This window comes from Podarcis tiliguerta (genome assembly GCF_965153285.1).
Source record: "Podarcis tiliguerta genome assembly, chromosome: 17".
NCBI classification, from domain to species: Eukaryota; Metazoa; Chordata; class Lepidosauria; order Squamata; family Lacertidae; genus Podarcis; species Podarcis tiliguerta.
In genome coordinates this window covers 32,603,347-32,620,482 of record NC_139550.1, presented here as the reverse complement: position 1 = coordinate 32,620,482, position 17,136 = coordinate 32,603,347, and the positions used below count along the sequence as shown (strand labels likewise).

The 17,136-nt window shown below is 45.2% G+C and overlaps 1 protein-coding gene across 1 annotated transcript in view; it reads right to left on the bottom strand.

The window, feature by feature from the left end:
* The window catches only part of LOC310667327 (A.superbus venom factor 1-like), a 63,219-nt gene that overhangs the window by 31,717 nt on the left and 14,366 nt on the right, over positions 1–17,136 (bottom strand). Inside the window, exons 9-21 of the mRNA XM_083419298.1 lie at positions 13,937–14,039; positions 13,729–13,849; positions 12,681–12,796; positions 12,348–12,494; positions 10,653–10,865; positions 9,181–9,375; positions 7,773–7,934; positions 7,174–7,303; positions 6,250–6,321; positions 5,025–5,225; positions 3,931–4,042; positions 909–994; positions 624–763 (exon numbers count right to left, since the gene is read on the bottom strand). Coding sequence (XP_083275424.1) covers positions 624–763; positions 909–994; positions 3,931–4,042; positions 5,025–5,225; positions 6,250–6,321; positions 7,174–7,303; positions 7,773–7,934; positions 9,181–9,375; positions 10,653–10,865; positions 12,348–12,494; positions 12,681–12,796; positions 13,729–13,849; positions 13,937–14,039 — 1,798 coding nt within the window. The remainder of the gene's footprint in view (positions 1–623; positions 764–908; positions 995–3,930; positions 4,043–5,024; positions 5,226–6,249; positions 6,322–7,173; positions 7,304–7,772; positions 7,935–9,180; positions 9,376–10,652; positions 10,866–12,347; positions 12,495–12,680; positions 12,797–13,728; positions 13,850–13,936; positions 14,040–17,136) is intronic.

Sequence of the window (17,136 nt, the reverse complement as noted above, 5' to 3'; positions counted from 1 at the left end):
AAGTGAGTCAGCCCTCCGAGGTCTTGCCAGGAGCGCTGCCTGATGTACAGACACACCACATAAGTGTGATTTTGCATAAGAGCTCATCTTACATTTTGTGTTTTTAACCTTCTTTGGGGATTGGCAGGAGGTGGGATAGTGTATGTACTATTAACATCCTCACCACTGGCGGAGGAAAAATGGGCTTTTCCACATTTTGTGCTTAAAGCTAGCAAGATCATTTACTTCAGTTCATATTCTATAGGATCTTAACTGAATTCCTCAAATGCTTGAGGGGGGAATAAAGTAAAAAAAGGAGAAGTTACAGAACAGGCTCTGATTGGAAATGAATCAGTGTGACCGCCCTGAAATCTTTGCAGGCACAAACAGTACTTTTTAACATATGATTGCCGTGATAGCATCATGAACACAAATTATGAATGTACAATAAAAAAGAACATTTAGATGGGGCACTACCACAAATATCCGTAGTAGTACAAACTTACCTATTAGAGTATATCTAAGCCACTTTTCATTAAGAACCCAACAGTGTAAAAATAAACACGCAATACACCACAAAACAAACTGCACAAAACAAAACATAAAATCATCACTATCAAATAACCCTGTAAGTAATCACTTACTATGATATCTTCATGCCTATAGTTGTAGAGAACAGCTCGGATTTCCACCTGTTCATTCCTCACTACTGAATAAGGTAGCCGTAGATCTATGAAGAAGTCCTTCATGACAGTTATCTCGTAAGGGTCAGCCACGCAGATCCCTGCAAGGAGAGCCAATGGGAAAGGAAGGAGGTTGAGAATCAAAACAAGCTGAACAACACCTACCTAAGGTGTTTACTGAGGTGGGCATAGCCTGCTTTCATCTCCCCAGCCCCTGCCTTCCACCTGCTGTCGAGAATTCCTCACCTTTTGTGTTTGAAACGCTCACAGCCACCACCTCCCAAGTCGTGATGGAATCCTTCAGGAAAAGAGACACTGTCTTGGATGAGACCCTGGATTCAGAGAGAGAGGTGCCGTGTTATATTTGTGTGTAGCTGAAGACTAAGATGGAACAAGAACACAGGAAGCTGCCTGGGCAGGGGCACACAGTGGCGTAGCGTGGGTTGTCAGCCCCCGGGGCAAGGCAAGTAATTTGCGCCCCCTAACCCTAACCCCCAGATGTTGCGCCCGGTGTGGCCGGCCCCCCCTGCACCCCCACGCTACACCACTGGGGGCACACACAACTTTGTGGGACAGGGGGCGACTGTGTCCTTCTCAGGCGCCCTCCAGCTGTAAGGGACATGGTGGCTCAGGTGCCCTGTGATCTCAAGGGCTTTTAACCAGCAAGCAGAAGCTAGGGATGGGCAAATCGACCAGTTCCAGTATCTCTCAGTTGCCCACATTTCCACACCATCCTTTGTTGTTGTTGCTTTTAAGTCACCAGATAATTTATTACGGTCAAAGACCAGCTCGCATAACACAATAAAAACAGTGTTCATAAAGATAAAATATATAATCAGAGCAGATTGCAGCAATAGCTCATGAGTTAAAATTGAGATATATACACACACCCGTACAACTGAGATTTGGGCTACCATAAAATTTGACCCTGAGGCACCCCAAAGGGCAACTTCATCATTTCCCTAGTAAGCTATTTTATTCTAGAGGATGACCTGTGCCTACAAATCTGGGCGCAGAATCTGGCTACCAGCCAGGTCGTCTTGTGATCTTTGCCTAAGAGGAGAGAATTAAGTTTAGATTTGTCTGAAAGATCGGCAAGCCTCTTCAGCAAAGGATCAATGGTGTCTCTATGAATCTCAACATAAAAAGGACATCTAAAAAGATATATGTGCGGGGGTTCCTATTTCCCCGAATGGGCAGGCGTAAAGTCACTGTGCGTACGGGACTCTTCTATAGGAGCCTTCCAGAACCGGTGAGGGCAAGGCCGAGCTTCTAGCAAGAGTGAAAGCTCTTCTTGCGTTTCCGGATGTGAGGAAATAGAGATACAGTGGTGCCTCGCAAGACGAAATTAATTCGTTCTGTGAGTCTCTTCGTCTAGCGGTTTTTTTCGTCTTGCGAAGCAACCCTATTAGCGGCTATTAGCGGCTATTAAAGGCTTAAAGGATTAGCAGATTAGCTGCTAAAAGGCTATTAGCGGCTTAGCGGCTTAGAAGAAGGGGGTGGGGAGCGAAAAAAAATCTCAAGACATTTTCGTCTTGCGAAGCAAGCCCATAGGGAAATTCGTCCTGCAAAGCGCATTGAAAAACGGAAAACCCTTTCGTCTAGCGGGTTTTCCGTCTTGCGAGGCATTCGTCTTGCGGGGCACCACTGTATGTTGCTGGAGTGGCTACGTATTTCCCATTTTCTATGATTTTATAGTTGGGGACCCTTCTCCAGTCCTGTTGTTAAGTCACCATAAAAACTCATCAGTATTTTAATGCAAACTTCTCCTAATATACACATTTTTGCAACCATTTTTCCCTCGTAAAGGGATTTTTATGCATACTTCACCTAGCATGTGCATCGTGTACACATTACTTGTTTAGAAAACCACAAGCACAATTTGGAGAAGTGTGAATCGCTAAGGAAGGCTGCTCTTTGCTTTCCATATTGTTTCAGGAAGTGTGAATTAGGGAGAGTTGTCATATACCTGGGAATTCCCAGACATGTCCTCTGGGGGGGGGGTCCTACATTCCCATTTGGGGGGAATTTTAAAGGAAATGTCCTGGTTTCCATTTCTTGCGTGTGGTTCTGGTGTGGTTCTTTTTGTGTCTGGATTATTACCTCTTGAAATATGGCAGGTAGGTTTTAATTTGAAACTGAACCAAATTTCTTCCTCACACCTAACTGAAATCCTCCCTTTCCGAAGCTTGGTGTTCAAACTAGCAGGCAAGAGCTCAGGTGCAAAACTTTTGGCAACTTCCCTTCCCTTTCACGGAGTCAGGGAGGAGGATCTTTCCTTTTCATTCCATTTCTAGGATGAGGAACCCGGAAGCAGAGCCATCTCTAGAGACAAGACTGATTTCCCATCCATGCTTGCATTGTGTGAGACAGGCAAATTTGCCTCAAAAGCAGAGCAATTAAGTTTTGCATCATCCTTGCTTTTGCTCTTTGATAAACTGAGAGCTAAATTTACATGATGCGTTTACATAAGCTTTATCCCATCTTAGCCCTTATGTTGTTGTTGTTATTTAGTCGTTTAGTCATGCCCGACTCTTCCTGACCCCATGGACCAGAGCACGCCAGGCACTCCTGTCTTCCACTGCCTCCCGTAGTTTGGTCAAACTCATGCTGGTAGCTTCGAGAACACTATCCAGTCATCTCGTCCTCTGTCGTCCCCTTCTCATTGTGCCCTCCATCTTTCCCAACATCAGGGTTTTTCCGGGGAGTCTTCTCTTTTCATGAGGTGGCCAAAGTATTGGAGTCTCAGCTTCAGGATCTGTCCTTCCAGTGAGCACTCAGGGCTGATTTCCTGAAGAATGGATAGGTTTGATCTTCTTGCAGTCCATGGGACTCTCAAGAGTCTCCTCCAGCACCATAATTCAAAAGCATTAATTCTTTGGTGATCAGCCTTCTTTATGGTCCAGCTCTCACTTCCATACATCGCTACTGGGAAAACCATAGCTTTAACTATACGGACCTTTGTTGGCAAGGTGATGTCTCTGCTCTTTAAGATGCTGTCTAGGTTCTTAGCCCTTATAGCATTCTCTAAAGTATCCCGGGAATTGTAGTTTGGTGAAGGCACTGATGATTATTCCTTTCAAGATTCCTAGTCTTTGGGAAGGAGGAATTATTTTCAAACTAGATATACAGCACAATCCTGTACATGTCTACCCAGAAGCAATTCCCATTGTGCTAAATGGAATTTACTTCCTGTAAGGGAGTATAGGAATGCTGCCTAAGTCTATAGAGCAGACAAAGGAGAATGCAGCCATAAAAAACTTTATACCCATGATCGTTAGGAGGTGCAGTCAGAATTTCTGTTTGCCACAACCAGCTCTTTGGGAACTCAGTCCTAGAGACAATCTCTTCATCCGATAAGAACTCATCGTCAATGTCACCTGGGGAAACAGGAGACACAGATTTATCAATGGTAAAGGTAAAGGTAAAGGGAAGACGTGGGTGGCTTGCCGATCAGAAGGTCAGCGGTTTGAATCCCCATGACGGGGTGAGCTCTCATTGCTCGGTCCCTGCTCCTGCCAACCTAGCAGTTTGAAAGCACACCAGTGCAAGTAGATAAATAGGTACCGCTCCAGGGGGAAGGGAAACGGTGTTTGGTTAGCCAGAAGCGGCTTAGTCATGCTGGCCACATGACCTGGAAAAACTGTGTGCGGACAAATGCTGGCTCCCTCAGCCAGTAAAGTGAGATGAGCTCTGCAACCCCAGAGTCATTCGCAACTGGACTTAACTGTCAGGGGTCCTTTACCTTTTTAAAGGTAAAGGGCCCCTGGACGGTTAAGCCCAGTCAAAGGCGATGATGGGGTTGCAGCTATCATCTCGCTTTCAGGCCGAGGGAGCCGGCGTTTGTTCACAGACAGCTTTCCAGGTCATGTGGCCAGCACGACTAAACCACTTCTGGCGCAACAGAACACCGTGACAGAAACCAGAGCGCACGGAAACGCTGTTTACCTTCCTGCTGAAGCCTATTTATCTACTTGCACTGGCATGCTTTTGAACTGCTAGGTTGGCAGGAGCAGGGACAGAGCAACGGGAGCTCACTCCGTTGCGGGGATTCGAACCACTGACCTTCCAATTGGCAAGCCCAAGAGGCTCGGTGGTTTAGACCACAGTGCCACCCGTGTCCCTATGTAACCAAGCTATGACAACTTGATCAAGCTATGTCTCTTGAAGAGGTGACAAAAATGGACCCAGACCTTGAATTCTGGTGGGCGCAGGTGGGTCAGCTCAACACTGCCCAGGTCTCAGTTCTGCAAGCCAGATTGGCACCCTCGTAGGAAAGGATTTTGCAGCTCGCTAACCAAGTTGCCCATCTCCCCAATATTGCGCCCCTGAATTTTTATTATTCACAAAAATTCTACTTGCTTCTTGCCAGCTGCAGTTCATCTTCCCGTCTGTTTGCATCCTTTATGGTTCTGATGTAGCGGCAACATTCCAGGAAGACATTCTGGCACTCCGTCTGATCTACAACGTATTGTGCCCGCTTCTCACAGCTGTGGCCCATGGGGTTGTCGTGCATTCCATCTTCACAGCACTTTCTTAGCACCCGATCCTGATATTGGCCGGCTGCAACATGCAAACATCACGAAATATCAAAGAATCTCTGTTCCCCACACCAGTGTTGTTCTACTGCTCATAACAGGAGTCAGAAGAAAACTAAAATACAGATAAATGCTATGAATAAGCTACTAATTACCACGTCCTATTCTGGTCTGCTTCCAGGGAGATATGAAATGTGCTTTGAATTTTTGCTAGTTTTTATAGATTGCCATTTTATGATACTGCTTTATTGTTTACATCAGGGCCCTTGGCAGGCTAATTCCCTTCCCTTCTTTTCCACAACCTCTTTCTCTCAACTCCAACAGCCTCCCAATTTCCATAAGTCCTGAATGTTACTACATATATGTCCTTAATAGGCCATCTTGCAGGTAGGAATTAAAACTTCCATTTCCTTTTCAAATGCCAACTATTATACTCCTACATACCTAGGGAGTCCCCCGAGTAAGCAGAAATTACTACCATTGAGGGGTGTGTGTGTTGCCCAATTCATTTCCAAACCGATAGGCAGTGGATTGCTTAGTGTGATATTAGAGAGAATGAGAGTCAGGCCACTGGTACAGCACTGTCAACTCTGACTGGCAGCTCCTCTTCAAGGTCTTTCCCAGCCTTACTGAGATATTTTTAAACTGGGGTTACTGGGGATTGAGCCTGATTCCTTCTGCATGCAGTGTGCGTGCTTCTTCACTACACAATGAGGTCCTCCACAATAATTTCTACAGGAGAACTTGGCTTTTCCTCTTGTTGTTGATACTGAGGTACAATGAGATACTTGCTTGATGGACACTGATCTTTCTCTGTCAGACACTAGCCTGTTCCTTGAGAGAGCAGGAACTGGAAGCCACCTCAAAGGGAGAAGAAAATCCATCCACAGTGGGGACCATGCATGAGTATCAACAATCAAACCCCAGTGCTAAAGCTGAACAGGCACGATATTCTTCCACTCTTGTGCGCATTAGATGTTACCTTTTCAATCTGGCTCAAATTATTTTGATTTCCCGTGGCAAATGGAGCCTTTGCTTGCATCACATACCTTTGCTTGCTTTGGATTCAATGAGCTGTACAGAGCGGCGTCGGCGTCTTGCAGGCTGAGGGCACTTTGAATCTGGAGTAGAAAAGGGAGGAACAGGAAGTAATTGTTTGGAACTGGAATAAGTGCCACTGTATTCTAATTCTTGTGGAGACTGACGTTATGCGTGTAGACGTAAAAGTGGTTCCCACCGAGTCCAATTATGTAAGGCTTAACTACATGTTACACATGTGACAATGAACTCCTGATAGTTGCCATTTCTCATTAAGACTTCTTACAGGGGGTGCAATGTGGAGTATTGCCGATTGTCCTGGTTGTTTAAGCTCTTTCTTAGAAATAGCAGTCTTCTGAGATTCGTCACATGTATTTGCATATCACACAGTGGGGGGTAGTGGGACAGTTCAGTCCAAGAACCTGCACTCCAACCCACCCCCTGCCTGGCATCCGGGGGCATAACCTGCAGACAATGCCATGCTAGTGCTTGAGCCAGAAAAGAGTCTAGGCCATAATAATAATAATAATAATAATAATAATAATAATAAATTTTTATTTATACCCCGCCCTTCCCGGTTCATAAACCAGACTCAGGGCGGCTAACAACAAATTTAAAACACTTAATTATAAAAGCAGCATAAAACACAGTATAAAAACATGAATAACAATAAAAATCAAAAATCAATTTAGGGGAAATAAGCTTTAGCTAATCCCCAGGGCTAGCTGGCTGAATTGGTCCTACTTGGGCCAGCGAGGAGGCCAGGGGAGAATTAGCTGTGGGGTCTCAGAGAGGGTGATCTTCATAAAAGGGGAGGGGGAGGGAAGAGAAGGGAAATAAAAGATCAGGCTGAATTCAAATTAAAGGTGAAAGGTCTTTCTCACACTGGAACTCCGTTGCCATCTCACCAGCGCCAACACCCTCCCCAATAATACCTGCTCTCTGTGGCGTGGAAAGCTTATTGCTGGTCACCAGGGCAAGTCCAGCGTCTTCAAACACACCCAGGTTGTTCCTGCCACTGCCGGCTGTACATCCAATGTCACTCTTTTCCACTGAGTCCCATATCTGGTATGGAGGAGGCACAAGGTGATAGAAAAAATAAATGTACAGTGGTGCCCCGCAAGACGAATGCCTCGCAAGACCGAAAACCCGCTAGACAAAAGGGTTTTCCGTTTTGGAGGTGCTTCGCAAAACGAATTTCCTATGGGCTTGCTTCGCAAGACGAAAATGTCTTGCGAGTTCCTGCAGGGTTTCCCCCCCCCCCTTTTCCCCAAGCCGCTAAGCCGCTTAACAGCTGATCCGCTAAGCCGCTTATCAGCTGATCCGCTAAACCCGCTAGGCCGCTAATAGCGCTAATCCGCTAAGCCGCTAATGGGCTTGCTTCGCAAGACGAAAAAAACCGCAAGACGAAGAGACTCGCGGAACGGATTCTTTTCGTCTTGCGAGGCACCACTGTATATGCCCAGCATGTTTCCAGTTGTAGGGGGAGGATCAAAATCCCACTGCTCCCACCCCAAGGAATTTCTCGCCTCACCTTTGTTTGGGTCAGCTTGTGCTTCTTGTTTAGCACATAGACGCCTTTGTCCACGGCCACAAGACCAACCCGGGCATTTGGATCGCCTTCCAGTTTGATTTTCATTTGAGTTCCTGGCTGGTGAATCCGGTTGTCTGCCTCAGTTGCACCTTTCACAACCAGCTGTTTGGACAAAGGAAACCAGGCGGTTTAGTTTCATACATATCCATTCAGATATTCATTCCCATTTCCATCTGGGATTTTCCGCTCAGCTGCGATTAGTATATTTTTTGTATCTGTTTTGTATTCTGCTGATGTGGAAATATACATACTTTGAACCGTTTCATATGTAGCACACAATAAACATGCATATCTCAGTCATTAACAGTTATTTACAAATCAGTTACTTTCCCTGCACATCTCCAAATAAATGAATTCCCAAAGGCATAGTATTTTAGTATTTTCCAACAACAAGAGCCTTGCACACCACAGACAAAGTTTATTAAGTGGCTATGGGCCCAATCGCAAAACCATATATGGCGGCAAACCTAACAATGTCTACTTGGAAGTCCTACTGCATTTAGCAAGACTTACTCCAACTTAAGTGAGGCTAGGATTGCAGCCACTCTTGCTACCTGGATTCCACAGTTCAATATAAACTAGTCATTCTAGCTCATTTCCCTTACCCAGGCATTGGGGAGGGACAATTAAGCAATAAGTCAAGAAAACTTGGGATGATTCTTCTGCCCCCGGATCAGGCCTGACTTGGGAGTGGAACTGAGGCCGGCTGACAGTGTTGGGCCCTGAAGGCCTGACTTGGGCACAGCTTCCCTCCCCACACCTTTGGCCTTGATGAAGGAGCCAGTCATGGGGGCACCTCATTGCACCCCCTCAAAAAAATGTGCCCAGAGCCACGGCCCCTCCAGCCATGTTACACCACTGCTTCCTCTATCTCTCTCTTCTTTTTGCCCCTGGATTAATGTTTTAGTTTGGACCCAAAAAAGATATTTGACAATAATCTTTGTAGTTTTCTTTATAAACTCTAATAAAATTTATGTTTCTAAAACAAAAACTCCCTCACAAAATTCAGAGAAATGTGCGTTTCCAAGGATAGCTGCATTTTGGTTCTCGTTATCATGTTAGGAAGTGCAAATTCAGTAAGTTTGCATTAAAATAAGAACTGAATTCATCTCCCTTCCCTAGTATCAGGTTATTTACAAGTTATTAAAGGTGAATATATTTGCATGCATGTTGTTAGGTTCTACTCATTTTCCAACCAGAAACCAAACAGTTTTGTGGGGGAAACACTCAAGTCATATGCTCTGAAAAGCTTTGAGTAGGGGAAGAGTTACTTTACACCTTTGATATGGCTGTAGGAAGAAGAAGGCTTGCGCTGATGTTGTAGGAATCCATGAGAAGAGCGACTTACCGTTCCCATGCAGGTGTCCTTCACATCCACCCAGACGGAGTCGGCCACAATCTCATTGTTCGCCACTTGGTAGTAAGCCACAATCCGGAAGGAAGGGATGAGATCCGGGGTGATGGGCAAGGAAATGGTCACCAGATTTTGTCCTGGTGCTTTGGGCTGCCTTCCAACCCTGAACACCTTCCCCTTAGTCAAGATCTGATGGTTGAAGAAGCCATTACTGTTTAACATGAAGGGAGTTAAGAAGCACTGATTTGTTTAAAGACTATTTATTCAAATATGCTAAGATAAATTAAATAGGAATACTTGCGAAATAACAGGCTACGGATTTAAATATGTGAAATTATGAAACAATATGTTTAAAGTTAAGATGAAAATAGATAAAGATGTTAAGAGGATTAAGTAAATTTTATGAGATAGTGTTTTGGAAAACGGCTACAATCATATACAATGAAATTCAGTCAAGGGAATTTGAGGAAGTCATTTAATTATGATATTAACATTGGACCAAGTTCAGTTATGATGTGTGTTAATTTGTTTGTTTAAAAATGTGGAAAATTAATTTTAAAAATTGGGGGCGGGGGGAGAAGCACTGATTTGTTTGAACAATGTAATGCTGCCATGGAGAAGCTCCATTCAACAATATGTGTCAGACAAATCTTTTTCTCCTCCTCATGAAGAACTGTGACATGGAAGAGTTTACTTATTTTTGTGGGCTCCGTATAAGTGCCACAATAACATGAAACTGTCCTCAACCCACAAAGGGGCAGTGCTGTAGGAAAGATTGCTGAACCCTGCTTATCCTTTATTTTTTTTAAAATATATTTTTTTCTATTACAGATTTTCCACATTCATACATTAACCAATACAACAATACATTGATCATTGACATCCTTTCACCCCCTCAACATGGTTCATTTTAGTTATCAATTACTACCGAATATTCTAATTACCGTACTCCCATTTTTCTTTTTTCTCATCATTTCTCTACTTGATTTATACTGCTGAATTTACTCTAATCCCGTTAATGCCTTAACCTGCTTACAATGATTCTTCGGATATGCTACAAACACTTTCCAATCTTCCTTAAAACTCTTTTCTTCCTGGTCTCTTCTTAGTTAAAGCTTGCTAATTCTACACGCGCCACAAATTTCAGCTGCCTTTTTCTCCCTCGTTGATACTGTTCACTCCCTCCATTTCTGAGCATATATCATTCAGGCTGCCATAGTTGCATAGAGAAACAAGTTCTTTTGATCACTGGGTACATCTGACCCTATTATTCCTAAAAGAAAGGCTTCCAGTCTTTTTACAAAATACCTTTTAAATACCTCCCCTCATTTCATTATATAACACCTCCCTGCTTCTCCATGAGGACTAGGCGCATGACTTCCCTCTTCCCTCTCTCACCAACATCTTCAATATTAACAGGTGTATGGAGACTTGGCTCTCAGGCTTCCATTCTGCTCAGTACTTACCATATAGGTGAAATATTGGATCTGATTCAGTAATTGTTGGTTGTTGCTCTTCACGTTGAAATTGATAGGCAAGTTGTCTCCAGCCTTCAGCTCCGTAGCTGTGACTGCCAAATGGAGATAGTTTCCGGATCCTCCTTGGGTCTGGTACGCTGTAGCTATCATGGTCTTGGTTGCCTGACGTTCATTTAAAAGTTGGGGATCTCTGGTTTTTACCTACAGAAAATTGAACGTGTTGATCAGATCTCAGACATGAATCCATTAGTCCTTTTACATCCAACATTGTGAGAGAGGGTCCACACGGAGCACCGTTGAGTGTTTATTTATTATTATATTCATATTTATATCCTGCCCAGGGTGGCAATGTCCTAGTGGGGAGGAATTGGATAGAATCTTGGACCTATGAAGATCTATGAAACACCTCTGTTACGTAATCTGTATCTTCAGAAATAACTCCACTTTAATATGAATATTTGAAGTAACTGAAATTCAGAACACCCTTCCTCAAATATAGGATGTAGCAGTTATGGAGAAATTATATATATACAGTATATATATCACTGCGTTCCCAGCTACCAGGCCCCACACAAGCTCAGGTCGGGTCCTGCACTGTGCCTGGAATCAATGGGTCAGAATGGTGGGTCTTTTCAGTACCTCAGGATAAAAAGAGAACAGTGTGGTCTCTCAACCCTATTCAGACCAATGAAGATTCACATTATAGATTCCTTTAAAGCACAAGTTATCTTGGCTCTTGGGGGAAAGCCATCTTAAGTAACTTGTGAACTCCAGTCTGCAGTGTGAATGATGGCTGAACAACATGTCAAAGGTGCAGGTGAGATGGAATTGGTGAACTGCCATCAAAAGAAACAAGAAAATTAGAATATAGTTTGTCAGGATCTAAAGTTGAAGAGTAAACACTGCGACTGAAGCCCTAATAAACCACATGAACCAAGTTCTCAAGGGGAACATAAGAAGAGCCTGCTGAATCAAGTCCACCATTTAATCCACAATCCTGTTCACACAGTGGCCAATCAGATGCCTGTGGGAAGTTCACAAGCAGGTAAAGGACCCCTGGAGAGTTAAGTCCAGTCAAAGGCGACTATGGGGTTGTGGCACTCATCTCGTTTTCAGGCTGAGGGAGCCAGCATTTGTCCACAGACAGCTTTCCAGGTCATGTGGCCAGCATGACTAAACCACTTCTGGAGCAACAGAAGACTGTGACAGAAACCAGAGCACACAGAAACATCATTTACCTTCCCACCACAGCAGTACCTATTTATCTACTTGCACTGGCATGCTTTCAAACTGCTAGGATGGCAGGAACTGAGCCAGAGGAACAGGAGCTCACTCTGTTGGGGGGATTCGAACCACCAACCTTCTGATCGGTGGTTTAGACCACAGCGCCACCCACGTAAGACTCAAACACAAGAGCACTCTCCTCTCCTGCAGTTTCCAGCAACTGGTATTCAGAAGCATATAGCATTTGACCATGGAAGCAGAGTATATCCATCAAAAATAGACTGAAACTGGGACCTCTACGCAAAGCATGCTCTCTCCCACTGAGCTACAGATCTCCACTCCCTAAAAAAATCATAATTCAGTTGCTTTGGTTCTGTGTGCAGAAGATACACACAGGAACTGCCAATAGCACAATTCATGCATTTGAAGGGAACCTGGCACGGCCTCGGGGAGACTCACTGTGATTCTGAGCTCTTGGCTGTTTGCTGGCGTGTTCAGGATCAGCTTGGCCGTCCCATCATCCTGGGTGGTTCCATCAGCTGCAATTGGCTCTGTCACCACAGGTACACGGGAAGCTGGGGAGCCATCAGGATTGGTGACAAACACCTAAGCAATTGAGAAGGAAGAGGTGAATGAGTGTGAGATGCAGCCATCTCTGCAGAGCCAACACCACTTTTCCCAAGGCATCCATGGATTTAAGAGATTTCCCACAGCTCCTTATGTGCGCATCTGTGGATTTCCAAGAGCCTGGGACTGGGCCATGAAAGGAAGAGAGACTCAGGTGAACATTACCATCAGTTCAAAGGGCATCCCTGGCTTGAAGTACTTGGGGGTTTTCGTGAAGTGGATCTGATAAGGCGATGTCACAAGGCTGATGCCAGATCGCTCAGTCACCACCATGTCGCTGCCTGCAGGAAGGAGAAGAGGGGACACAGAGAAGAAATGAAGCCAAGCAGGGAGAGAAAAATCTTCACAGGGTTTCAGAGCCAGGCTCTCGGCATTTGCTCCAAATGGAATAGCTCCAGTACACAAATGTCCTGCCCTCCAGGTGATCCTTTACACACCTGCTTGACTGTGCATCGGATTGGCCGTAGGATCCTTGCCAAAGAACAGGTCAGCCCCTCCATACACAATGCTCTATGTACTGGCAGTAGAGTTGCCACCTGTCCCATGTAATACAGGATCATTCAGTATTTCAATGCAGAATGCAATGTCCTGCGTTGATTCAATACAGGACACAGTTTGTCCTGTGTTTCTACTCTGCTGCATGCTCTCTCTCTGTTTCGTTCTTGTTTGGCATTCTCTCCAAATACCTGCCCCTGCTCCTACAGGGAAGGGATTGCTAACTTGGCTGGAGAAACTGTCTCACTTCTTTCTTTTCCTTTTTCCCCTCCTTGCTCCCTTTCCTTTATTTTACATATAAGCTAAACAAGCTATAGCTTGGGGGCCCCCAAAAATGTAAAGGGAAAAAACCAGGATGTACATTTCCAAAATATAAGATAAAAAACAAATAAAATAAAACCTACATACAGCAACAGTGTTTTGTTTTGTGTTGTGTAGGCTCCTGTGATCCTAGCCTGCTCCCTAAAATATCACTGGTTTGCTCATTTCTATATATAGGGTGCCTACATTCTGCATGGACTGGTTGCGTGACAACATGTGCAAATGGCTTTAGACACCTATTAGCTCCATAAATTACCATATAGCATATATTCAACACAAAAAACAGCAACAATTTGTTGTTGACAAAGGACAGCTGGACATATAAAGGGCCCCATTACCTTCAGTAGCTTAGGGTCTCATCAAACCTAAATCTGGCCCTGTTTGCATCATAGCTCACCTGAGTCAGTCATCACTGTCACAGAGACATAGAGGGAGTGCCCAACCAGCTCGTTGAGGTTCTGAAATCGCTTCTGCAGCATTGCTCTTGTCAGCACAGCTTCCCCTTCCCCGTCTGTAATCTGGAAAGAAAGGAAAGCAAGAGTGTAAGCAAAGTGGCACATATGCGTGTGCGCACAACAGAACACACCCACAGGCACCTATCTTACTTCAATTCTCTTGAGTGAATCTGGAATACTGTGTTTGACATCATCTGTTTTCACTCCAAAGAGGACAAAGGCCATACCCTCCACATTCTTCCCATAGAGAAACCTAAAAGAACAACAATGAATTGCAGGGGTCAGTTTACAGAGGACATGGCTCTCAACAGCTACTAGCCATGAATTGACGCTTTTGAATTATGGTGCTGGAGGAGACTCTTGAGAGTCCCATGGACTGCAAGAAGATCAAACATATCCATTCTGAAGGAAATCAGCCCTGAGTGCTCACTGGAAGGACAGATCCTGAAGCTGAGGCTCCAATACTTTGGCCACCTCATGAGAAGAGAAGACTCCCTGGAAAAGACCCTGATGTCGGGAAAGATGGAGGGCACAAGGAGAAGGGGACGACAGAGGACGAGATGGTTGGACAGTGTTCTCGAAGCTACCAGCATGAGTTTGACCAAACTGCGGGAGGCAGTGGAAGACAGGAGTGCCTGGCGTGCTCTGGTCCAGGGGGTCACAAAGAGTCGGACACGACTAAACGACTAAACAACAACAACAACCTCCACTTTCGGGGGCAGCATAAAATGACTACCAGTTTCAGGGAATCACAACTGGGGAGACTGCCCTTGGGTGATTCTGGAGTGACCAATATAACTCTTGTAAGCTTTTTTACTTAACGTTTTGTGTTTTAGCTGATATTATTTAACTTCGGTTAACATTACAGTCATACCTTGGATCCCAAACGCCTTGGATCCCAAACGCCTTGGATCCCAAACGCCTTGGATCCCAAACGCCTTGGTACTCAGACGTTTTGGCTCCCGAACATTCCGGTTTGCAAACATTGTTTGGAACCCGAAAGTCCAAAGGGCTTCCACAGCTTCCGATTGGCTGCAGGAGCTTCCTGCAGCCAATCAGAAGCTGTGCTTTGGTTTCCAAACGTTTTGGAAGTCGGGCAGACTTCCGGAATGGATTCCATTCGACTTCCAGGTACAACTGTATACTGTTTTGTTAACTGCCCTGATCTTCCCTTAAAAAAAAAAAAAAAAAAGATTACTGACAGTTTAGATGCTTTCCTGTACAGTGGTACTTCCAGTTGCACACGGGATCCATTCCAGAGCTCCGGTCAGATCCCGAGGTTTCCGCAACCGGAGGTGCCACTTCTGTGCATGTGCGCCGTGCAGAGCACTTCTGTGCATGCGCAAGCGGTGAAAACCGAAAGAATACTTCCAGGTTTGTCGTTTTCACAACCCGAAGTTTACATTACCCAAGGGTAATGTAAGCCGAGGTTCCACTGTAATTGCATTTTAAAAGCTGAGACCAGTGGCGTAGCGAGGGTTGTCAGCACCCGGGGCAAGGCAAGCACCCGGGGTTGTCAGCATCCCCTAACCCGTGGATTTGCGCCCCCTAACCCTAACCCCCAGATGTTGCGCCCGGTGCGGCCTGCCCCCGCACCCCGCACCCCCCACGCTACGCCACTGGCTGAGACAAATGTAACTGTTTTGCAGACTCCAAAATTTCTCTGCAACTTGCATGTTCAGCTCAGTCACGGGACCGGGCAGCCTAGGCTTGTTTCCCCTTTTCCAGGCTACGTCGGTCGCACCCTGGGGGTGTTACATCAGCCACAATGCATGTAAAACACATTTCTGTTAATACCACATTTCCTTAATGCTAAGAACCAGTGGCGTAGCGTGGGTTGTCAGCACCCGGGGCAAGGCAAGTAATTTGTGCCCCCTAACCTGGGGCAAGGCAAGTAATTTGCACACACACCCCTGCTGCACTGTCCTTCCCCCAGATAGTCCCTCGCTCTCTCTCTGCACCGCACGCCTGGCACCCTCCCCTCCACAGTGGGCGGCGACCCGGCGGCTCGGATCGGATTCGCACAGCCAGCACTGCAGTGAGATAGAGTGAGTGAGCCAGGTAGGGGCAGAGTGCTGCGAGTGCGAGCGCCGCCCCCCCCCCATGTTGCGCCCGGTGCAGCCGGCCCCCCCTGCACCCCCCACGCTACGCCACTGCTAAGAACCTCAAAGCAGAGAATGAAGTTAAAACATACTGAATTTCCCTTTCATTTGTTGGGAGAGTTGGAGTACGGTATGTGTTTTTTGTGACAAATGTAAGACACCCAACATACATCTGATGGTCCTAAGTTCATCTGCTTTTCTTCCTAACATAAAATTTCTGGTTAGTTCACCAAATGAGAAAGCAAAACTATCAATATCAGTGTCATTAACCTATTATCTTATTTTCTTGGGAAATTAAAGATCTGTTTTCGACGTCAAATGAGGGTAAGTGTGTGAGGGAGCAGAGGACTGCAAAAAGCAGGAGACCGGTGCCAGAACCATAGGCAGATGTATGTTTAGATATATTAAAGGAAAACTGCAATTGCTGATTATTATTATTTTTAGCATTATGTTGCAGTGATATTATATGTCTTATGTGTGGTTATTCTGATACAGTGGTAGCTCTGGTTGCAAACAGGATCCGTTCCGGAGCTCCGGACGTATCTCAAAGTATCCGGAACCAAGGGCGCCTGTTCTGCACATGTGCATGGTGCCATAGAGTGCTTCTGCTCATGTGCGAGCACATAGAGTGCTTCCAGGTTTGCCATGTTCGCAGCCCGAAGTTTACGTATCCAGAGGGATACATAAGCAGAGGTATGACTGTACTGTACCTAGAATGTTGTTGTTTTTTGTACGTACCACTTTGAATACAGAGTTACCTGTGGAAAACGTAGTCTATTTATAACAGCAATGACAAGAATGACAATGAGATCAACTTGAAGGGGAAGGGTTCAATTACCTTACCTATCTGCCTCTTATGATGTTTTAATAGAATTTCCTACCTCTTCCCTTTATAAAAGAACAGGCTAGATTTGTACATGAACAAATGTGTCTGTCCCTCTCGCATCTATTTTTGCCCTAAGGGCCAAACTACATGTGACACTACACACATCGCTTGTAGCTGTGACCCCGTGAATCTTTTAAAAATTGTAAATAGCAGTTCCTGGGCAGCCTGATCAGGACAGGCACCATGGAGGGTGTTGATAAGGTTTTTACTCTTAGCCTTTGTCCTGTGATCCCAGGAGATCTTTCCTCTCCCCTCTCCAGCTGTTCTAAACTCTAAGAGGGAAGTTCTTAGTGAGGTAAAAACAACTGAATTGGGCCCCCCAGTGGCTGCTATTTACAGTTTTTAGAGGGTTCACATAGCAA